The 23693-nt window shown below is 57.5% G+C and overlaps 1 protein-coding gene across 4 annotated transcripts in view; it reads right to left on the bottom strand.

The window, feature by feature from the left end:
- Positions 1 to 23693, bottom strand: part of UPF2 (UPF2 regulator of nonsense mediated mRNA decay) — a 106563-nt gene that overhangs the window by 62328 nt on the left and 20542 nt on the right. For all 4 annotated transcript variants that reach the window (XM_063448224.1, XM_063448227.1, XM_063448225.1 and 1 more), the window contains exons 3-4: positions 15825 to 16197; positions 14159 to 14938 (exon numbers count right to left, since the gene is read on the bottom strand). In XM_063448224.1, the coding sequence (XP_063304294.1) occupies positions 14159 to 14938; positions 15825 to 16180 (1136 nt within the window). In that variant the 5' untranslated portion in view covers positions 16181 to 16197. The remainder of the gene's footprint in view (positions 1 to 14158; positions 14939 to 15824; positions 16198 to 23693) is intronic.

The following is a 23693-nucleotide window of genomic DNA, read 5'->3' as shown; positions in this document are numbered from 1 at the left end:
AGAGCGTGGGAGGGAGGGAGGGAGGGGCGAGGCAGAGCGTGGGAGGGAGGGAGGGAGGGGCGAGGCAGAGCGTGGGAGGGAGAGAGGGAGGGGCGAGGCAGAGCGTGGGAGGGAGAGAGGGAGGGGCGAGGCAGAGCGTGGGAGGGAGAGAGGGAGGGGCGAGGCAGAGCGTGGGAGGGAGAGAGGGAGGGGCGAGGCAGAGCGTAAGAGGGAGAGAGGGAGGGAGGGGCGAGGCAGAGCGTGGGTGGGAGGGAGGGAGGGGCGAGGCAGAGCGTGGGTGGGAGGGAGGGAGGGGCGAGGCAGAGCGTGGGTGAGAGGGAGGGAGGGGCGAGGCAGAGCGTGGGAGGGAGGGAGGGAGGGAGGGACGAGGCAGAGCGTGGGAGGGAGGGAGGGAGGGAGGGGCGAGGCAGAGCGTGGGAGGGAGGGAGGGAGGGGCGAGGCAGAGCATGGGAGGGAGGGAGGGAGGGGCGAGGCAGAGCGTGGGAGGGAGGGAGGGGCGAGGCAGAGCGTGGGAGGGAGGGAGGGGCGAGGCAGAGCGTGGGAGGGAGGGAGGGGCGAGGCAGAGCGTGGGAGGGAGGGAGGGGCGAGGCAGAGCGTGGGAGGGAGGGAGGGGCGAGGCAGGGCGTGGGAGGGAGGGAGGGGCGAGGCAGGGCGTGGGAGGGAGGGAGGGGCGAGGCAGAGCGTGGGAGGGAGGGGCGAGGCAGAGCGTGGGAGGGAGGGAGGGGCGAGGCAGGGCGTGGGAGGGAGGGAGGGGCGAGGCAGGGCGTGGGAGGGAGGGAGGGGCGAGGCAGGGCGTGGGAGGGAGGGAGGGGCGAGGCAGGGCGTGGGAGGGAGGGAGGGGCGAGGCAGGGCGTGGGAGGGAGGATGGGGCGAGGCAGGGCGTGGGAGGGAGGGAGGGGCGAGGCAGAGCGTGGGAGGGAGGGAGGGGCGAGGCAGAGCGTGGGAGGGAGGGAGGGGCGAGGCAGAGCGTGGGAGGGAGGGAGGGGCGGAGGGAGGGGCGAGGCAGAGCGTGGGAGGGAGGGAGGGGCGGAGGGAGGGGCGAGGCAGAGCGTGGGAGGGAGGGGCGGAGGGAGGGGCGAGGCAGAGCGTGGGAGGGAGGGAGGGAGGGGCGAGGCAGAGCGTGGGAGGGAGGGAGGGAGGGGCGAGGCAGAGCGTGGGAGGGAGGGAGGGAGGGGCGAGGCAGAGCGTGGGAGGGAGGGAGGGAGGGGCGAGGCAGAGCGTGGGAGGGAGAGAGGGAGGGGCGAGGCAGAGCGTGGGAGGGAGAGAGGGAGGGGCGAGGCAGAGCGTGGGAGGGAGAGAGGGAGGGGCGAGGCAGAGCGTGGGAGGGAGAGAGGGAGGGGCGAGGCAGAGCGTAAGAGGGAGAGAGGGAGGGAGGGGCGAGGCAGAGCGTGGGTGGGAGGGAGGGAGGGGCGAGGCAGAGCGTGGGTGGGAGGGAGGGAGGGGCGAGGCAGAGCGTGGGTGAGAGGGAGGGAGGGGCGAGGCAGAGCGTGGGAGGGAGGGAGGGAGGGAGGGAGGGACGAGGCAGAGCGTGGGAGGGAGGGAGGGAGGGAGGGGCGAGGCAGAGCGTGGGAGGGAGGGAGGGAGGGGCGAGGCAGAGCATGGGAGGGAGGGAGGGAGGGAGGGGCGAGGCAGAGCGTGGGAGGGAGGGAGGGGCGAGGCAGAGCGTGGGAGGGAGGGAGGGAGGGACGAGGCAGAGCGTGGGAGGGAGGGAGGGAGGGGCGAGGCAGAGCGTGGGAGGGAGGGAGGGGCGAGGCAGAGCGTGGGAGGGAGGGAGGGGCGAGGCAGAGCGTGGGAGGGAGGGAGGGAGGGAGGGGCGAGGCAGAGCGTGGGAGGGAGGGAGGGAGGGGCGAGGCAGAGCGTGGGAGGGAGGGAGGGGCGAGGCAGAGCGTGGGAGGGAGGGAGAGGCGAGGCAGAGCGTGGGAGGGAGGGAGGGAGGGGGAGGGAGGGAGGGAGGGGCGAGGCAGAGCGTGGGAGGGAGGGGCGAGGCAGAGCGTGGGAGGGAGGGAGGGGCGAGGCAGAGCGTGGGAGGGAGGGAGGGGCGAGGCAGAGCGTGGGAGGGAGGGAGGGGCGAGGCAGAGCGTGGGAGGGAGGGAGGGGCGAGGCAGAGCGTGGGAGGGAGGGAGGGGCGAGGCAGAGCGTGGGAGGGAGGGAGGGGCGAGGCAGAGCGTGGGAGGGAGGGAGGGGCGAGGCAGAGCGTGGGAGGGAGGGAGGGGCGAGGCAGGGCGTGGGAGGGAGGGAGGGGCGAGGCAGGGCGTGGGAGGGAGGGAGGGGCGAGGCAGGGCGTGGGAGGGAGGGAGGGGCGAGGCAGGGCGTGGGAGGAAGGGGCGAGGCAGGGCGTGGGAGGGAGGGGCGAGGCAGGGCGTGGGAGGGAGGGGCGAGGCAGGGCGTGGGAGGGAGGGAGGGGCGAGGCAGGGCGTGGGAGGGAGGGGCGAGGCAGGGCGTGGGAGGGAGGGAGGGGCGAGGCAGGGCGTGGGAGGGAGGATGGGGCGAGACAGGGCGTGGGAGGGAGGATGGGGCGAGACAGGGCGTGGGAGGGAGGATGGGGCGAGGCAGGGCGTGGGAGGGAGGGGCGAGGCAGGGCGTGGGAGGGAGGGAGGGGCGAGGCAGAGCGTGGGAGGGGCGAGGCAGAGCGTGGGAGGGAGGGGCGGAGGGAGGGGCGAGGCAGAGCGTGGGAGGGAGGGAGGGAGGGAGGGGCGAGGCAGAGCGTGGGAGGGAGAGAGGGAGGGGCGAGGCAGAGCGTGGGTGGGAGAGAGGGAGGGGCGAGGCAGAGCGTGGGTGGGAGGGAGGGAGGGGCGAGGCAGAGCGTGGGTGGGAGGGAGGGAGGAGCGAGGCAGAGCGTGGGAGGGAGGGAGGGGCGAGGCAGAGCGTGGGTGGGAGGGAGGGAGGGGCAAGGCAGAGCGTGGGTGGGAGGGAGGGAGGGGCGAGGCAGAGCGTGGGTGGGAGGGAGGGAGGGGCGAGGCAGAGCGTGGGTGGGAGGGAGGGGCGAGGCAGAGCGTGGGTGGGAGGGAGGGGCGAGGCAGAGCGTGGGTGGGAGGGAGGGGCGAGGCAGAGCGTGGGTGGGAGGGAGGGGCGAGGCAGAGCGTGGGTGGGAGGGAGGGGCGAGGCAGAGCGTGGGTGGGAGGGAGGGAGGGGCGAGGCAGAGCGTGGGTGGGAGGGAGGGAGGGGCGAGGCAGAGCGTGGGTGGGAGGGAGGGAGGGGCGAGGCAGAGCGTGGGTGGGAGGGAGGAAGGGGCGAGGCAGAGCGTGGGTGGGAGGGAGGGAGGGGCGAGGCAGAGCGTGGGTGGGAGGGAGGGAGGGGCGAGGCAGAGCGTGGGTGGGAGGGAGGGAGGGGCGAGGCAGAGCGTGGGTGGGAGGGAGGGAGGGGCGAGGCAGAGCGTGGGTGGGAGGGAGGGAGGGGCGAGGCAGAGCGTGGGTGGGAGGGAGGGAGGGGCGAGGCAGAGCGTGGGTGGGAGGGAGGGAGGGGCGAGGCAGAGCGTGGGTGGGAGGGAGGGGCGAGGCAGAGCGTGGGTGGGAGGGAGGGAGGGGCGAGGCAGAGCGTGGGTGGGAGGGAGGGGCGAGGCAGAGCGTGGGTGGGAGGGAGGGAGGGGCGAGGCAGAGCGTGGGTGGGAGGGAGGGAGGGGCGAGGCAGAGCGTGGGTGGGAGGGAGGGAGGAAGGGAGGGGCGAGGCAGAGCGTGGGAGGGAGGAAGGGAGGGAGGGAGGGGCGAGGCAGAGCGTGGGTGGGAGGAAGGGAGGAAGGAAGGGGCGAGGCAGAGCGTGGGAGGGAGGAAGGGAGGAAGGGAGGGGCGAGGCAGAGCGTGGGAGGGAGGGAGGGGCGAGGCAGAGCGTGGGTGGGAGGGAGGGAGGGGCGAGGCAGAGCGTGGGTGGGAGGGAGGGGCGAGGCAGAGCGTGGGAGGGAGGGAGGGGCGAGGCAGAGCGTGGGTGGGAGGGAGGGAGGGGCGAGGCAGAGCGTGGGTGGGAGGGAGGGAGGGGCGAGGCAGAGCGTGGGTGGGAGGGAGGGAGGGGCGAGGCAGAGCGTGGGTGGGAGGGAGGGAGGGGCGAGGCAGAGCGTGGGTGGGAGGGAGGGAGGGGCGAGGCAGAGCGTGGGTGGGAGGGAGGGGCGAGGCAGAGCGTGGGTGGGAGGGAGGGGCGAGGCAGAGCGTGGGTGGGAGGGAGGGGCGAGGCAGAGCGTGGGTGGGAGGGAGGGGCGAGGCAGAGCGTGGGTGGGAGGGAGGGGCGAGGCAGAGCGTGGGTGGGAGGGAGGGAGGGGCGAGGCAGAGCGTGGGTGGGAGGGAGGGGCGAGGCAGAGCGTGGGTGGGAGGGAGGGGCGAGGCAGAGCGTGGGTGGGAGGGAGGGAGGGGCGAGGCAGAGCGTGGGAGGGAGGAAGGGAGGGAGGGAGGGAGGGAGGGGCGAGGCAGAGCGTGGGAGGGAGGAAGGGAGGAAGGGAGGGGCGAGACAGAGCGTGGGAGGGAGGGGCGAGGCAGAGCGTGGGAGGGAGGGGCGAGGCAGAGCGTGGGTGGGAGGGAAGGGCGAGGCAGAGCGTGGGTGGGAGGGAGGGAGGGGCGAGGCAGAGCGTGGGTGGGAGGGAGGGGCGAGGCAGAGCGTGGGAGGGAGGAAGGGAGGGGCGAGGCAGAGCGTGGGAGGGAGGGAGGGAGGAAGGGAGGAAGGGAGGGGCGAGGCAGAGCGTGGGAGGGAGGAAGGGAGGGAGGGGCGAGGCAGAGCGTGGGAGGGAGGAAGGGAGGGAGGGAGGGGCGAGGCAGAGCGTGGGAGGGAGGGGCGAGGCAGAGCGTGGGAGGGAGGGGCGAGGCAGAGCGTGGGAGGGAGGAAGGGAGGGAGGGAGGGGCGAGGCAGAGCGTGGGAGGGAGGAAGGGGCGAGGCAGAGCGTGGGAGGGAGGAAGGGAGGGAGGGGCGAGGCAGAGCGTGGGAGGGAGGAAGGGAGGAAGGGAGGGAGGGAGGGAGGGGCGAGGCAGAGCGTGGAGGGAGGAAGGGAGGGAGGGAGGGGCGAGGCAGAGCGTGGGAGGGAGGAAGGGAGGGAGGGAGGGGCGAGGCAGAGCGTGGGAGGGAGGAAGGGAGGGAGGGAGGGGCGAGGCAGAGCTTGGGAGGGAGGAAGGGAGGGAGGGAGGGGCGAGGCAGAGCGTGGGAGGGAGGAAGGGAGGGAGGGAGGGGCGAGGCAGAGCGTGGGAGGGAGGAAGGGAGGGAGGGAGGGGCGAGGCAGAGCGTGGGAGGGAGGAAGGGAGGGAGGGGCGAGGCAGAGCGTGGGAGGGAGGAAGGGAGGGAGGGAGGGGCGAGGCAGAGCGTGGGAGGGAGGAAGGGAGGGAGGGAGGGGCGAGGCAGAGCGTGGGAGGGAGGAAGGGAGGGGCGAGGCAGAGCGTGGGAGGGAGGGAGGGAGGGAGGGGCGAGGCAGAGCGTGGGAGGGAGGGAGGGAGGGGCGAGGCAGAGCGTGGGAGGGAGGGGCGAGGCAGAGCGTGGGAGGGAGGGAGGGGCGAGGCAGAGTGTGGGAGGGAGGGAGGGGCGGAGGGAGGTTTGGAGGGAGGGGCGAGGCAGAGCGTGGGAGGTTTGGAGGGAGGGGCGAGGCAGAGCGTGGGAGGGAGGGAGGGAGGGGCGAGGCAGAGCGTGGGAGGGAGGGAGGGGCGAGGTAGAGCGTGGGAGGGAGGGAGGGGCGAGGTAGAGCGTGGGAGGGAGGGAGGGAGGGAGGGAGGGGCGAGGCAGAGCGTGGGAGGGAGGGAGGGAGGGGCGAGGCAGAGCGTGGGAGGGAGGGAGGGAGGGAGGGGCGAGGCAGAGCGTGGGAGGGAGGGAGGGGCGAGGCAGAGCGTGGGAGGGAGGGAGGGGCGAGGCAGAGCGTGGGAGGGAGGGAGGGAGGGGCGAGGCAGAGCGTGGGAGGGAGAGAGGGAGGGGCGAGGCAGAGCGTGGGAGGGAGAGAGGGAGGGGCGAGGCAGAGCGTGGGAGGGAGAGAGGGAGGGGCGAGGCAGAGCGTGGGAGGGAGAGAGGGAGGGGCGAGGCAGAGCGTGGGAGGGAGAGAGGGAGGGGCGAGGCAGAGCGTGGGAGGGAGAGAGGGAGGGGCGAGGCAGAGCGTGGGAGGGAGAGAGGGAGGGGCGAGGCAGAGCGTGGGAGGGAGAGAGGGAGGGAGGGGCGAGGCAGAGCGTGGGAGGGAGAGAGGGAGGGAGGGGCGAGGCAGAGCGTGGGAGGGAGAGAGGGAGGGAGGGGCGAGGCAGAGCGTGGGAGGGAGAGAGGGAGGGAGGGGCGAGGCAGAGCGTGGGAGGGAGAGAGGGAGGGAGGGGCGAGGCAGAGCGTGGGTGGGAGAGAGGGAGGGAGGGGCGAGGCAGAGCGTGGGTGGGAGGGAGGAGCGAGGCAGAGCGTGGGTGGGAGGGAGGGAGGGGCGAGGCAGAGCGTGGGAGGGAGGGAGGGAGGGAGGGGCAAGGCAGAGCGTGGGTGGGAGGGAGGGAGGGGCGAGGCAGAGCGTGGGTGGGAGGGAGGGAGGGGCGAGGCAGAGCGTGGGAGGGAGGGGCGAGGCAGAGCGTGGGTGGGAGGGAGGGGCGAGGCAGAGCGTGGGTGGGAGGGAGGGAGGGGCGAGGCAGAGCGTGGGTGGGAGGGAGGGAGGGGCGAGGCAGAGCGTGGGTGGGAGGGAGGGAGGGAGGGGCGAGGCAGAGCGTGGGTGGGAGGGAGGGAGGGAGGGAGGGGCGAGGCAGAGCGTGGGTGGGAGGGAGGGAGGGAGGGAGGGAGGGAGGGAGGGGCGAGGCAGAGCGTGGGTGGGAGGGAGGGAGGGAGGGAGGGGCGAGGCAGAGCGTGGGTGGGAGGGAGGGAGGGAGGGAGGGGCGAGGCAGAGCGTGGGTGGGAGGGAGGGAGGGAGGGAGGGGCGAGGCAGAGCGTGGGTGGGAGGGAGGGAGGGGCGAGGCAGAGCGTGGGAGGGAGGGAGGGGCGAGGCAGAGCGTGGGAGGGAGGGAGGGGCGAGGCAGAGCGTGGGTGGGAGGGAGGGGCGAGGCAGAGCGTGGGTGGGAGGGAGGGGCGAGGCAGAGCGTGGGTGGGAGGGAGGGAGGGGCGAGGCAGAGCGTGGGTGGGAGGGAGGGAGGGGCGAGGCAGAGCGTGGGTGGGAGGGAGGGAGGGGCGAGGCAGAGCGTGGGAGGGAGGAAGGGAGGAAGGGAGGGGCGAGGCAGAGCGTGGGTGGGAGGGAGGGAGGCAGAGCGTGGGTGGGAGGGAGGGAGGGGCGAGGCAGAGCGTGGGAGGGAGGGAGGGGCGAGGCAGAGCGTGGGTGGGAGGGAGGGAGGGGCGAGGCAGAGCGTGGGTGGGAGGGAGGGAGGGGCGAGGCAGAGCGTGGGAGGGAGGGAGGGGCGAGGCAGAGCGTGGGTGGGAGGGAGGGAGGGAGGGGCGAGGCAGAGCGTGGGTGGGAGGGAGGGAGGGGCGAGGCAGAGCGTGGGTGGGAGGGAGGGAGGGGCGAGGCAGAGCGTGGGTGGGAGGGAGGGAGGGGCGAGGCAGAGCGTGGGAGGGAGGAAGGGAGGGGCGAGGCAGAGCGTGGGAGGGAGGAAGGGAGGGAGGGAGGGGCGAGGCAGAGCGTGGGAGGGAGGAAGGGAGGGGCGAGGCAGAGCGTGGGAGGGAGGAAGGGAGGGGCGAGGCAGAGCGTGGGAGGGAGGAAGGGAGGGGCGAGGCAGAGCGTGGGAGGGAGGAAGGGAGGGGCGAGGCAGAGCGTGGGAGGGAGGAAGGGAGGGGCGAGGCAGAGCGTGGGAGGGAGGAAGGGAGGGAGGGGCGAGGCAGAGCGTGGGAGGGAGGAAGGGAGGGAGGGGCGAGGCAGAGCGTGGGAGGGAGGAAGGGAGGAAGGGAGGGAGGGAGGGAGGGAGGGGCGAGGCAGAGCGTTGGAGGGAGGAAGGGAGGAAGGGAGGGAGGGGCGAGGCAGAGCGTGGGAGGGAGGAAGGGAGGGAGGGAGGGGCGAGGCAGAGCGTGGGAGGGAGGAAGGGAGGGAGGGAGGGGCGAGGCAGAGCGTGGGAGGGAGGAAGGGAGGGAGGGAGGGGCGAGGCAGAGCGTGGGAGGGAGGAAGGGAGGGAGGGGCGAGGCAGAGCGTGGGAGGGAGGAAGGGAGGGAGGGGCGAGGCAGAGCGTGGGAGGGGCGAGGCAGAGCGTGGGAGGGAGGAAGGGAGGGAGGGAGGGAGGGGCGAGGCAGAGCGTGGGACGGAGGGAGGGAGGGGCGAGGCAGAGCGTGGGACGGAGGGAGGGAGGGGCGAGGCAGAGCGTGGGACGGAGGGAGGGAGGGGCGAGGCAGAGCGTGGGAGGGAGGGAGGGAGGGGCGAGGCAGAGCGTGGGAGGGAGGGAGGGAGGGGCGAGGCAGAGCGTGGGAGGGAGGAAGGGAGGGAGGGAGGGGCGAGGCAGAGCGTGGGAGGGAGGAAGGGAGGGAGGGAGGGGCGAGGCAGAGCGTGGGAGGGAGGAAGGGAGGGAGGGAGGGGCGAGGCAGAGCGTGGGAGGGAGGAAGGGAGGGAGGGGCGAGGCAGAGCGTGGGAGGGAGGAAGGGAGGGAGGGAGGAAGGGAGGGAGGGAGGGGCGAGGCAGAGCGTGGGAGGGAGGAAGGGAGGGAGGGAGGGGCGAGGCAGAGCGTGGGAGGGAGGAAGGGAGGGAGGGAGGGGCGAGGCAGAGCGTGGGAGGGAGGGGCGAGGCAGAGCGTGGGAGGGAGGAAGGGAGGGAGGGAGGGAGGGGCGAGGCAGAGCGTGGGAGGGAGGAAGGGAGGGAGGGAGGGGCGAGGCAGAGCGTGGGAGGGAGGAAGGGAGGGAGGGAGGGGCGAGGCAGAGCGTGGGAGGGAGGAAGGGAGGGAGGGGCGAGGCAGAGCGTGGGAGGGAGGAAGGGAGGGAGGGGCGAGGCAGAGCGTGGGAGGGAGGAAGGGAGGGAGGGGCGAGGCAGAGCGTGGGAGGGAGGAAGGGAGGGAGGGGCGAGGCAGAGCGTGGGAGGGAGGAAGGGAGGGAGGGGCGAGGCAGAGCGTGGGAGGGAGGAAGGGAGGGAGGGGCGAGGCAGAGCGTGGGAGGGAGGAAGGGAGGGAGGGGCGAGGCAGAGCGTGGGAGGGAGGAAGGGAGGGAGGGGCGAGGCAGAGCGTGGGAGGGAGGAAGGGAGGGAGGGGCGAGGCAGAGCGTGGGAGGGAGGAAGGGAGGGAGGGGCGAGGCAGAGCGTGGGAGGGAGGAAGGGAGGGAGGGGCGAGGCAGAGCGTGGGAGGGAGGAAGGGAGGGAGGGGCGAGGCAGAGCGTGGGAGGGAGGGAGGGGCGAGGCAGAGCGTGGGAGGGAGGGAGGGGCGAGGCAGAGCGTGGGAGGGAGGGAGGGGCGAGGCAGAGCGTGGGAGGGAGGGAGGGGCGAGGCAGAGCGTGGGAGGGAGGGAGGGGCGAGGCAGAGCGTGGGAGGGAGGGAGGGGCGAGGCAGAGCGTGGGAGGGAGGGAGGGGCGAGGCAGAGCGTGGGAGGGAGGGAGGGGCGAGGCAGAGCGTGGGAGGGAGGGAGGGGCGAGGCAGAGCGTGGGAGGGAGGGAGGGGCGAGGCAGAGCGTGGGAGGGAGGGAGGGGCGAGGCAGAGCGTGGGAGGGAGGGAGGGGCGAGGCAGAGCGTGGGAGGGAGGGAGGGGCGAGGCAGAGCGTGGGAGGGAGGGAGGGGCGAGGCAGAGCGTGGGAGGGAGGGAGGGGCGAGGCAGAGCGTGGGAGGGAGGGAGGGGCGAGGCAGAGCGTGGGAGGGAGGGAGGGGCGAGGCAGAGCGTGGGAGGGAGGGAGGGGCGAGGCAGAGCGTGGGAGGGAGGGAGGGGAGAGGCAGAGCGTGGGAGGGAGGGGGAGGGAGAGGCAGAGCGTGGGAGGGAGGGAGAGGCAGAGCGTGGGAGGGAGGGAGAGGGAGAGGCAGAGCGTGGGAGGGAGGGAGAGGGAGAGGCAGAGCGTGGGAGGGAGGGAGAGGGAGAGGCAGAGCGTGGGAGGGAGGGAGAGGGAGAGGCAGAGCGTGGGAGGGAGGGAGAGGGAGAGGCAGAGCGTGGGAGGGAGGGAGAGGGAGAGGCAGAGCGTGGGAGGGAGGGAGAGGGAGAGGCAGAGCGTGGGAGGGAGGGAGAGGGAGAGGCAGAGCGTGGGAGGGAGGGAGAGGGAGAGGCAGAGCGTGGGAGGGAGGGAGAGGCAGAGCGTGGGAGGGAGGGAGAGGGAGAGGCAGAGCGTGGGAGGGAGGGAGAGGGTGAGGCAGAGCGTGGGAGGGAGGGAGAGGGTGAGGCAGAGCGTGGGAGGGAGGGAGAGGGTGAGGCAGAGCGTGGGAGGGAGGGAGAGGGTGAGGCAGAGCGTGGGAGGGAGGGAGAGGGTGAGGCAGAGCGTGGGAGGGAGGGAGAGGGTGAGGCAGAGCGTGGGAGGGAGGGAGAGGGTGAGGCAGAGCGTGGGAGGGAGGGAGAGGGTGAGGCAGAGCGTGGGAGGGAGGGAGAGGGTGAGGCAGAGCGTGGGAGGGAGGGAGAGGGTGAGGCAGAGCGTGGGAGGGAGGGAGAGGGTGAGGCAGAGCGTGGGAGGGAGGGAGAGGGTGAGGCAGAGCGTGGGAGGGAGGGAGAGGGTGAGGCAGAGCGTGGGAGGGAGGGAGAGGGTGAGGCAGAGCGTGGGAGGGAGGGAGAGGGTGAGGCAGAGCGTGGGAGGGAGGGAGAGGGTGAGGCAGAGCGTGGGAGGGAGGGAGAGGGTGAGGCAGAGCGTGGGAGGGAGGGAGAGGGTGAGGCAGAGCGTGGGAGGGAGGGAGAGGGTGAGGCAGAGCGTGGGAGGGAGGGAGAGGGTGAGGCAGAGCGTGGGAGGGAGGGAGAGGGTGAGGCAGAGCGTGGGAGGGAGGGAGAGGGTGAGGCAGAGCGTGGGAGGGAGGGAGAGGGTGAGGCAGAGCGTGGGAGGGAGGGAGAGGGTGAGGCAGAGCGTGGGAGGGAGGGAGAGGGTGAGGCAGAGCGTGGGAGGGAGGGAGAGGGTGAGGCAGAGCGTGGGAGGGAGGGAGAGGGTGAGGCAGAGCGTGGGAGGGAGGGAGAGGGTGAGGCAGAGCGTGGGAGGGAGGGAGAGGGTGAGGCAGAGCGTGGGAGGGAGGGAGAGGGTGAGGCAGAGCGTGGGAGGGAGGGAGAGGGTGAGGCAGAGCGTGGGAGGGAGGGAGAGGGTGAGGCAGAGTGCGGACTGAGGGAAAAGGTGACTGGTGACAGAGTGACTGAGGGTGGATGTTAGAAATGTCTCCCCCCCTTTATTTCCCTGATGGTCCAGTGGTCTGTCTCACTGAGGTAACCCACGGCATCGCTTTGATTCGACACAGATCACGAGATACAGCACAGACTGCAGCTCACACCGGGTGGAGCTGCAGACTGTACTGACTCTCTCCCCGGAGAGACGGGAGGGGCCTCTCACCCAGCAGCACACAGGGCAAGGGTCCCCCTTTCAATGTCTGGTACTGATCATGGACCGAGGACCTGACAAGTCACTCTATTTGCCCTCTGCCCTATTTTCGGCAGATCTGACCCATTTTCAGCAGCCGCAATTTGGGTGCATGCCTAATAATAATAATAATAATAATAATAATAAATATAATCATCATCATCAGACCAACAACCTGCAGCTCAGATATTCAAAATAATTCTGCATTAATTGAAAATAATTCTGGCATGTCCTTGGTCATGAGAACAGTTGAATATAGAATGTGCTTGCATAAAGTCCTATCAATAAGGGCAAGCAAACAATCAGAAACAAACTTTCTCAGAAGCATGCTACATTATAATTTTGTGATAAGTTATAGTATATGAAGTTAAAAAGAGTTTACATTACAAACATAGTCGTGGGTCAGCTGATCGCTCTCAGCCAGTTAACCAATGGGAGCTCCTCCTTAGGAGCTCCCGGCTCTACGGTGTTTGTAATGGAGGCAGGAAGTTGTGCTCAGAGGACTCCACGTAAGAAACTTACAAATGGGGCACCAGGGCATTTCTGGCACCCAGAACTGTAGTGCTTGGAGTGTTCCTTTTAATTTGGAAAAGCAGTTCAATATAGCTTTACATCACCATTGTGTTACATGGCAACAAAGTTTTAGCATGAAACCCACAACACTTCAGAGGAATATCGTAAGCACTACAGTCGATTGACAGCAGGCTGCTGGTGCCATGGGTCTGTGTGAAACCGAGTGGTGTCTGCCGCGGTATTGCTAAAGCAGACATTTCACTGGTTTTTAATCAATAAATTCCTTCCAACTATGGAAGAAAATGACATTAACAAAGAAGTGGAACTTCTATACTAGCAATTTTGAGGCAGGACACAGCTTCCCTTCTGTGTCAAAATGTTCAAACCATTTTATACAGGACTGAGGTTGGCATCAACACCAAGTTGGCAACATAACCATTACAATGATCTTACGTAATAATGGTAAATTTACAGCCCCTTTCAACACTACAGGTGTATCAGTACTTTTATCAGAGCATACCATAATCAAGACTCGACAAATCCCAGGAGCCAGGTCGACTAGAAATTTTGCCCTGGCATCTGGGATTTGTCAGCCTTTTACCTCACGTGGCGGGCTGGGCAAACAATGGAGCCCACCCGCTCAGGAAGCTGTGTAGCCAGCCAGCTCAGGAAGCTTTGTAGTCGGCGGCAGGTTGGGGCAGCATGCGAAGGAGCAGTCTTCCTGCAGCTCCTCTTGGCTCCCTCACGCTGTGTAATGATGCCTGGAGCCAGAATATGATATCATTCTGGCCCCGGCATCACTGCAGACAATGCAAGGGAGCAGAGAGGAGCTGCAGGAAGGTGTGTGTGCGTGCATCTGCCCCCCTCCGATCACATTATTTGTGTTTTTGCTTACTTTTCCCCAAGCCGTGCTGGTTTCGCTGTTGCTTGTCCCACCTCCATAGCAGAGATCTTAATGATCTCAGCTAAGCCAATGCGGAGAATATTACGCATGTTCTCTCTGGGTAACATTCAGCGCCTCCATGTAGAGCACTGACACAGGACTCTAGCGGCCGTCTGAGTGACTGTTACTAGAGGTCTTAGTAGGCAGCAATGTAAACGCTGCCTTTTCTCTGAAAAGGCAGCGTTTACATTGAAAAAAAGACTACAGGGACAGGCTATGGGCACCAGAACAACTACATTAATCTGCAGTGGTTCTGGTGACTATAGTGTCCCTTTAAAAAAAAAAAATGGCTTCAAACTTTTTTAGCTAGCTCCTAGATTCCAAACAAATTTGTCAAGCCCTGCCATACATGAAAAGAAAATTAGCATTTTAGTGTATGAATTACAGAAAGAGGAATTTCATATCTCAGAAATAAGTTTACTTTATAATCACTTGTTCTGGTCTATAAAAATACAAATATTTATTACTCGAATACAAGTGTGAGTGAGAAAAAACAGCTGCAGCAAAGATTTTTTTAAATGATCACTGGGGCAATACCTCTAGTCCAGAAATGAAAGTAACCAGTGACCAACTGACCCCAGGTAAATCGTCAAACCAGAAAATACTAAACACCAACTTTCATCCAAAAAAGTGCTAGGTGAGATAATTAAATACAAAATGCAACTTAACACAAACATATATAAGATGGAGTATACAATCCCCTTGAGGGTGCCTACCCCCGATGCTAGAACGACGTCTAAATCCAGAACAGAACGCTTAGGACCAGGCCTATCCTGGCTTTATTTTAGCTTTTCTTATTGAATTCAAATAAATTGTTTTATACTTGCCTTGATTCCACCATCTTCTGGTTCCTAGATCTAACTATCAATAATAGGAAATAGGTTCTTCTAGTCCCCCAACGCCATATGGGAGGCACCCTCAAGGCGATTTTATACTCCATATCTTGGAAGTGCAAGTTATCAGTGTGTCCGTTTCCTATGTTATACCTGTATTACACCATGTATTTTAAATTTGTAGGTTGTACAGCTGTATCCTTTTGTTTTCTAAATATTTATACATTTGTCAACCCACAGTGAAATTGTCTGACTACTTAGGCAAAAAAAAAAAAGGGAAGAGGGAAGAGGAAAGAAAAAAAAAAAAAAAAAAGAGTCTGTCCCAAATGTATAGCAAAGGAAGGGAAGTCCCTGTATGTTTTATAAAAGTCTGACTACTTACCCTAGGAAGACATCGTGGCACCATAACCACTACAGCAGACCTACCCCTGCATCTATAATCTGCAGAATTTGAATTTCAGCCTACATCATACGTGCACGTTAGATGGCTTTCTACATAGATTTTAGCACCATGAGAGGACCCAAAAGACATTTACCTGTTCTGGCGCTCTATATTCTGCAACTCTCTGTGATCCCTCTTCAAGTGCTTGGTCAAAGATGTGAAATATTCCTTCAGCAGGTTTTGAAAGGGTTGCTGCTTCTCTGGACTGATAATCTCACACGGAGGGAAGTTGAGATTGAACTTTTCTGCTGCACACTTTACCCTTCTGGGCACCAAGCCCGCGATGTCATCTCCGCAGTGACGACAAAAGCTAATAACTACCGAAACATGTGTGTGAGATTCACGATCAGCATTAATTATGTTCTTTAGCTGCTCATAAATTAAGGAAAGGCCTTCTTTATCAGTAAAGATACCAATGATGGTTAGCTCAGCAATGAAACGCAAGTCTGTTCTTAGCTTGGTAATATTTGGAGTCTTCTCTTCTTTTCGGGCCTCAAAATGCTTCTTCCAAACCTGAAGTAGTGATTGGGCAAAGTCAGCATAGCGCTGGTGAAAGAGTGAACACAGGTGTACTGCACAATTAACATCAGAGATTTTCAGCTTTGCTTCCACTATCGAAGCAGCTGCTTCAGCTATGTATTTGCTCAAGTTGAGGCCATTGAAATCATGGGATAAGGAATCCCTTTGTTGCTCTGTCATCGTTTTGAGTTTCTTTACAAAGGCAGTGTTTTTCTTGAGGCTAGAATCCAGCCTGCTGAAGAAATTCTCCTCTGGGCGGTTTTCTGGTGCATTTTGATTTTTACTACGGAGTTCTTTCCTTGCTTGGTGTCTCTCCCATGCTTCTTGGTGAAGCTGATGTGCTTCTTCTTTCTCTCTGTAAAAAATGAATAGATTACATAGTAATAATATAGTAAATGCAGAATATCAGAGAAAAGAAGAGTGATGTGTGACTGTTCTATGTCAGTTCTTAATGCTGTGAAAACCAAAGCACTGCAAGAGTTAACGGATTTACATACATATATGGGCTATGTCCAAGCATACCATGTAAATGAAAATAAAATAATGTATAACTACCTTTAAGTTAGCCTTTAGGACGTGCTAAAATTAAAGAAGGGCAAGCATTGCTTAAGCAACTTGATATACTTGTCTAAACCTCTTTCTTTCAAGTGCAGCTATATTACTTTTTAACTCAGTCTAGAGGGTCCTGAGGACAGAACAATCTTTGGAGGATCAATGCCAATGCATTTCCTGTGTTCCACTGTGTAAGTCAAACAGAAAGTAGAAGAAAGTTTCAGAAAGCACACCAAAGGGCTCAGTTAAGCAACAAAACTATATGCCCTTATAGTGGTTATGGTGCTAACAGGGCACCCACTCTCAATTTAACAGTTTGACCAAAACATGGGATCACTTGACACAGCCCCTACTCACCAGATTACTAAAGTTCTACTTCAGCATTAGCAATATAAATGTATAAATAAGTAAAACAGTAGGTGTCTTGAGTCCAGTGACAATGGACAACCCCTGCTTTAGTCAATTACCACCAAAAAAAAAAAAATAGTAAAAATGCTTTTATCACAAAAGTGGGGTATGGCACACACAGCATAACACCCAATGGAAGGAATTAAGAAGTTATGGAGCTTAGACCAGATCACTGAATGTACATGTTATTACAATGTCACTAGTACATTGAATAGCAATAGTTTGTTCTTCCCTGCCTGAACTAACATTTTATATTATACACAAACCTATTAGCTGCTTACTTTAATTGGGAAGCAGCTTCTTCCTGTTTGTTTACAAACTCTTCTTCCCGCTTCCTTCGCTCTTCTTCATCTACATTTTTTTCTTCTTGTTCTTTCCTTTTTTGCTCCTCATCCGCCTTCATTTGATCCTCTTCTCTTTTCTTGCACTCCTTCTCTTCTTTCTTCCGTTTGTCATCATCAGTTTTTTTCTTCTTTTCCTCTGTCAGCTTAGATGCTTCTCGTTTTGAAGCAGCTTTAATTTCATCTTTGGATCGCTCTCTGTTTGTAGTCTTTTTGTCACTGTATTCTTTGTCCTTTGAGGTACCACTCAGATCTTTTTCATCCATGTTTACAAGCTTTTTACGTTCAGCGGGCATTATCTGAACAAGAACACCTTAAAATACAAATCACATTAGCAATTATAAAGTTTTGTGCCTTCTGTAAACTTTTACAAAAACGATTGAATTAAGAGTAATATTCTACTACATTTTAGTTAAATACCTTTAACTACTGCAGTCATGTATTTTTTCCGCAAAAAAAAAAAAAAGATGATCTATGCCAACAGGTTATGCTGAAGTATTCTTGTGCAGCTTTTTTTTTTTTACAGTAATAAAGAACAGACATATCTAAGAGGATCAAGCAATAAACACTTTTAGTGTACTTAAAGTTCTGAATGAATCCCTGAATTGTAATACTATGCAAGAATTCCCTACTTTGTTACAGAATTGCAGTTTGATTCCTGAAATGTGTTTTGAGTTAAAAGGACATTATCGTCACCAGAACAACTACGCCTTAATGTAGTTGTTCTAGTGAATGTAGTTGTTTTAGTGAGTATAGTCTGTCTCTGCAGGTATTTTCATGTAAACACTGCCATTTCAGAGAAAAAAGGCAGTGCTTGAATTGCCCCCTAGGGACCCCTCCAGTGACAGGCACTCAGACAGCCATCAGAGGGGCTACGTGTGTCAGTGCACCGACATTCAGCATAATTTCCCTTTAGAGATCAACAGAATTGACAATCTCAAACAATCCAATAGGAAAGCATTGGATTGGCTGAGATCGCCCATTCAGATGATGTCGGCCAAGGAGGTGGATAGGTGGCAAAGCCAGCACCGGCAGACACTCGTGTTGCAAGGAATAAAGGTTAATAAAATACCATTTTAGGAGGGAGGGGCAGCCACTTAAGTCGTTAAAAATGATAGGTTGGGGAATGCAAGTTTGTGTTCCTTTAATATTACACTTGGATACAGATATGTGCTCACTTAGGCTGAAGGAATTCTGTGTCAGTTACAAAAATTAGCCTTCAATAGGATGATTCTTTGCATGTTTCAACAGGTGCCTGCAATGCCCTGTTTGGAACAGATACATGGTGTCACTGTGGTTATTATGTGTGGGCATCATGCTCACTATACTCAGACATTTCTATATTACTTTTGTATGTCTAGTTAGATGCAATCCCAGGGACACAACTAGATTCCTGGCAAAATTCTAAATTCAAAGTATTTGATGTTTTTATTTCTATTTGCCACTGTCACTCCTATTGTATGTGACAAAGGGGGGAAAAAATGATGTTGATTAAATGATGTTGAGATTAATAAATGAGAAATATATATATATATATATATATATAAAAATATATAAATTTGCATAAAATTACAATTCAAAAAAAAAAAAAAAAAGCTACACATAAAAATCCTATGCTATCTCATACTGATGTGCTAGCTAGGCATCCATGTTTCAATTATTTTAGCTTTTTGCAGTACAAATAACGTTTGGTAGCGGGGGGGGGCTCTTCCACAATAGTTTCTTAAATTTCATTAATAGAAATTATAATCATTTAGTATGTAAATTATTGTCACGTTACCAGTCCAAAGCTTAGATAACTTCTCTACTGAGTGTGCCATTCTTAGCGCATGCCAAACTTCTCCTTTTGCTTTCACCCTAAAGCAATTTACTCCTGCCTCACCTATAATCTAGTCTAGCCTTACTATAACTTCTACTGTATATGGAACATACTTGCATTAAGGTAGACTTGGTTAACACTAAAAAACAAATGGCCTGGAGATCTAGGACAAGGCAACAAAGGAATTCCCCAGGCACTCAAAGCGTTAAAGCCGCTGGTAGTTTTAATGAAACAAATGAACAGCAACGTTTCGACCTCCTAAGAGGTCTTTTTGAAAAAAAGAACAGCAGAGTTACAGCTGGGTCAGGATTATTAAAACCAGGAATCATGATAAAATAGCCAGGTCTGGACAATAGAGATCTAGAATACATTATAGGCAAGGCAGGCCAAACCATACTGCTATTAGTGTGCAAAAACAACAAAAGGGGGAAATAAAATAAAAGGTCTACATTATGAAATCAAACCATCATCTGGCATTAAACTGAGAATTCTAGAACATTTACATGTTATGACACACAGTTGATGCTACTGGACTTAACTTAAAGGATCACTACAGTGCAGTGGATCCCAAACCAGTCTTCAAGGCACCCCTACCAGTCTAGGACTTAGGGATTACCGAGGTGTGACTCCGGACTACAAACAGCATTGGGAGGCTATTGTGCATACATGGTAAACTGTTGTGCCAATCAGCATCTCCTCATAGGAATGCATTGAATCAATGCTTCTCTATAGTGATTCTGTGGTGGAATCTCGGTAAAAATAAATTTAGTAGGCCGAGATTACCACGTGGCATGTGTACGTGCATATGCTGACGTATCGATCAGTTGGTTGCACGAGGCAAGATACGATCAGTAGTGTACGGAGCATGTGCAAGAATACAGGATGTAGTATTCCCCTCCTCCATTGTGCTGGACAAGCCATGCGGTCAAACAGGAAGTTAATTCTTATTTGTGTTGATTGGTTAAGAGAATGTGCGGGTGGAGCTTGATATGGGAGGAGTTGTGTGCCTATATAGGGAGCCTGCACTATTGTCCGGGGCTCAGAACTTGCTGTATTTTGGTGACATTAGTCCCTCTGAGTCCCGATCGGTGATCCAATAAAGAATCTCTTCCTTCCTGAAGAAACCTGTGTCCATCCCTCTGTGCTTCGCTTCCGTCAGTTTCTCCGGTATCATTTGGTGCATTGGCCGGGAAGCTCATCGTTCAACGGTAGCTGAGAGGCAGAGGCGTGAGACGGTCTATCTTTGCCCACGTTCTCTACGGCTGCACCCCTGAACTTCTGCGTGGACCTCCCTTCGTCTCGGCGCCACTGGTCTGTTGTCCAGGAGATCATCGGCCTCTACGTAAGAAGTGCTGGGGTGTCCCCGTCGATGAGTGTGAACTCAGGTTCAGGAACGAGGAGGTAAGACAACTGCTGTTTTAGACGGCAGAACCCACTAGGGGTATACCGATTGTGCGGTAGGCCCAAAGGGGTTTGAATCTGTGTATCTGCCCACTCTGTCGGAGGGAAGGAGCGAAGGCGCACCGCTCGATCGAACGCTCTTTAGTCAGACCGTTTGATTCTGTTAGTCAGGCGGGGCTCTGGTGTAAATAGCCCTAGCCGGACACCGGTGTCTTGTCTAGACTAGCGTTCTAGGGTGTATATTTTGTTCGCTAGGTCGGAGGGACCGGGAGACTAAGCGGCGTCTGTGTAAATTCGGTTCGCTAGCTCTCAACCTATCTGGGCTAAGTGGGAAGGCGTGTAAATTTGGAACCCACTAGACTTTTGATAGTTCGACTAAGAGGCGTCTGTGTAAATTCGGTCCTCTAGCTCGATTATATGTGGTGCTTGGGCAGTGTGGCTAACCAAAACGTATGTAGATTGTTTTTAGGTAGTCCATTCAAGGTACTGGCCAATAGTTTAGTTGGGAATTGTAAATGTGATAAAGATTGTTTAGTAAAGTGTATATCTTGTTAGATAGCGCGAGCTCAGCCGTCTAGCGAGAGTGTTAATAGTGTGCTGCTGTATTATAGTGCACGGTACCATAACCCTGTATATTTACTGACACTGTATATAAGTACTAATCATTGTTGTCCATTGCATGTTTAACACCATAACCACTAATAATTGTATTGTGACCTTAACTTGTGCTTTGACCTATGCTAACCGTACTGTAACCGCTATTTGTAAAAGACGATGTTACTGGGGTGTGTTATAGACGGGTAATTCATATATAGAGAATTATAGCGTGGGTGACTGTATAGTTTCGCCAAAGGGCATAATATTGATCATATAGTGACTGGTGTAACAGCTGTGTGTGTACGGGAATTCCCTGAGTGTTTATTGTTATTGTGTACGTTTCACTTGGTAACCGTACCACGTGGTGCTGTTGCCAGAGGAAACGGGTGTGACTGTTGGATAGTACACGTGTATAGTATTCGTTGTCGACGACGTTCCATTGTTAAGTATGGGTGCGTCGCAGTCAACGATTCCGGATCCCTTAGGTTGTATGGTGAAGAATTTTAAAAAGGGATTCAAAACTTGTGATTTCGGGGTTAAAATGTCTCCTGTACGTTTGGTCACTTTGTGTACTAGGGAGTGGCCTACTTTGGTTGCGGCATGGCCGCCACGTGGTAGTTTGGATCCAACTCTGGTACAGCGCTTACACGTGGCTGTATCAGGTAGGCCTGAACTTTACGGCCAGTTTCCTTATATTGATTGTTGGAGACAGGTCGTAAATGACTCGCCAAAATGGCTTCAGACATGCCACGAGGAGCAATGTCGCCTCATGGTAGCTAGGACTTGTTTGTCCACTAGGACTGGTGTTAGGCCCATTTTGGACACGCCCCCTGAGTCCGAGATCCCTTTGCCGCCCCCTTACTTTCCGTTAAGAGGAAGTGACGCAAATGCAGGAAGTCCTGCAACCCTCCCCTCATTACCCCCATCCACTTCCGCTTCCTCCTCCAGTACAGAATCCACCCCCTCTCGTACTAAATCTCCCCTTCCGGAATCAGAACCAACCCCCATTAAATCCGAATATCCTGATTTGGCGCCACTTCAGACTTCCGGTCAAGCTTCATCTAGCTCGACTCGAAGTGTTTTATTTACAACCTTTTCCCAAAACCAAGCTCCCACATCCCCATACCCCATTTCTCCCCGACTGGAACCTATGACTGACGCCCCTCCACGTAGCCCCATACAGACCCGACAACTGACCGGTACCCAACAATTAAAGCACTATCAGATGCCTCTTCGTCTGAATCCCGAGTCAGCCTATATCGATGCCGCAGGTCAAATGGCACATGCTGACCCAGTCTTCGTATATGTCCCGTTCACTACAACCGATCTTTTAAACTGGAAGACCCACAATTCCTCGTATACTGAGAAACCACAAGCTATGACTGATCTGTTCACCTCAATAGTACAGACACATAATCCGACATGGGCTGATTGCCAGCAGTTATTAATGACTTTGTTTAACAATGAGGAAAGGACAAGAATTAATCAAGCAGCCATTAAAGCACTAGAGGATAGAGCCCGTGCTTTGAACCAAGCTAATCCAGCAGCATGGGCCGCAACACATTATCCCAACACCGATCCCGATTGGAATGTAAATGGTGCTGATATGGTTCAACTCAGAGCCTATAGAGACGCTATAATTGCTGGCATGAAAGCAGGAGGAAAGAAAGCCATTAACATGTCGAAGACAGTTGAGGTGATTCAGAAAAGCGATGAAGCGCCCAGTGTCTTTTATGACCGATTATTGGAGGCATACCGCTTGTATACCCCCTTTAATCCGGAAGACGCAGATAATTCCCGAATGGTGAACTCCGCCTTTGTCAGCCAAGCTTACGGAGATATTAAGCGCAAGCTACAAAAGTTAGAAGGGTTTGCAGGTATGTCTATCACCCAACTAATGGAGGTAGCGAATAAGGTTTATATGAATAGGGAAACAGAAAGTAAGAAAGAGGAAGAGCGCAAGATGCGTAGAAAGGCAGATATGCTAGCGGTAGCGATCGCAGGCGTAGATAGACGGGGCCCAGATAGAGGCGATAGTAAGTGGGATGAGGAACCTCTAAGTAGAAATCAGTGCGCATACTGTAGGGAAGAAGGGCATTGGAGAAATGAGTGTCCGCGAAGAGAACAGTCTGAGAGAGACAGACCTAGGACAGGTTATGGAAACTTTAGAGGCAGAGCGAGAGGTAGAGGAGGCCCCGGAGGGAGTAATGGTAATAGAGGGAGCAATGGGAACAGAGGAAGTGTTAGGGAAGACAGGTATTTTCCAGCAGCGCAAAGGTCCCGCGATAGAGAAGGTAGGGACTTTGTAGGATTGGCTGACACGGTTATGGAGGACTATTGATACCGACCGGGCTCCATCCCCCTTGGTCGAGCGGAGCCTATGGTCGATGTATCAATAGGGGGAAAAAGGAGTGCGTTCATGATCGACACTGGTGCTGAACATTCAGTGGTGACTAATCTAGTTGCTCCTCCATCTGGAAGGACTATTACTGTGATAGGAGCAACTGGAAGAAGTGCTGAAAAACCGGTTCTTAAAAGTCGACTCTGTACATTGGGAGGCCACGTAGTAAAACATCAATTCCTTTATATGCCTGAATGTCCAGTCCAATTGCTGGGACGTGATATGCTATCTAAATTACAAGCGCAGATTACGTTCCTACCAAATGGAACAACATCCCTAAAGTTTAATGGACCTTCAGGTATTATGACATTATCCGTACCAAAGGAAGAAGAGTGGCGACTTTATACAGCGTTGACTATCCAAAACCCTAGGAGTGATGAATCCTTATTCAACATACCAGGAGTTTGGGCAGAGAACAACCCACCAGGACTGGCCCGCAATATCCCACCTATTAAAAATCGAACTAAAACTTGGGGTTTATCCAGTGAGCCTAAGACAATATCACATCCCGCAGAAGGCTAAGAAGAACATCCAATCTTATCTGGATAAGTTCATACGGTATGGTATCCTAAAATTCTGTACTTCCCCCTGGAACACCCCATTGCTGCCTGTTCAAAAGCCCGGTACAGATGAGTATCGACCTGTGCAGGACTTGAGAGCAGTCAACGATGCGGTTGTTAGTATACATCCAGTCGTGCCCAATCCATATAACCTGCTTGCTTTAATTCCGGGCGGGGCTACCTATTTTACAGTCTTAGACCTCAAAGATGCCTTCTTTTGCCTCCGAATTGCCGCAGAAAGTCAATGTATCTTCGCTTTCCAATGGGAAAACGCTGTAACGGGCTCAAAACGCCAAATGACCTGGACAAGACTGCCCCAAGGGTTTAAAAATTCACCTACCCTATTTGGTTCAGCTCTAAGTCAAGATCTACTGGATTTCGAGTCCATCCCAGGAGAGTGTGTATTGTTACAATATGTAGATGACTTGTTGATAGCAGCAGTTACAAAAGAGATCTGTCAGCAAGCAACGCACGATCTACTACACATTCTCTGGAAGGCAGGATACAAGGTGTCTAGAAAGAAGGCTCAGTTGTGTTTGCCAACTGTCAAATATCTGGGATTCCATATCTCTGAAGGTCAAAGAATTATGGGGCCAGAGAGAAAAGAAGCTGTCTGCCAAATACCGATACCCAAGAATAGAAGACAAGTGCGAGAATTCTTGGGGGCAGCAGGCTTCTGTAGGATATGGATTCCCAGCTACGCGATACTGGCAAAACCTCTGTATGCAGCTATCAAAGGTACAGAGCACGACCCCTTCTTATGGACTCAAGAACAGCAAACGGCATTTGAAGATGTGAAGAAGGCTTTGATGAGTGCCCCAGCATTAGGTCTACCTGATCACACACGACCATTCTACCTGTATGTACATGAGCAAAGAAGAATGGCTGTGGGAGTATTGACACAGTACTTGGGATCATGGCAAAGACCTGTTGCCTACATGTCTAAGCAACTGGATGCAGTGGCCAGCGGACTTCCACCTTGTCTAAGAGCCGTAGCTGCAGCCGCCCTGCTAGTAGCTGAAGCCGATAAA

The sequence above is a fragment of the Pelobates fuscus genome, chromosome 3 (genome assembly GCF_036172605.1).
Source record: "Pelobates fuscus isolate aPelFus1 chromosome 3, aPelFus1.pri, whole genome shotgun sequence".
Lineage (NCBI taxonomy): Eukaryota > Metazoa > Chordata > Amphibia > Anura > Pelobatidae > Pelobates > Pelobates fuscus.
This window is presented reverse-complemented; position numbering and strand designations above follow the sequence as displayed.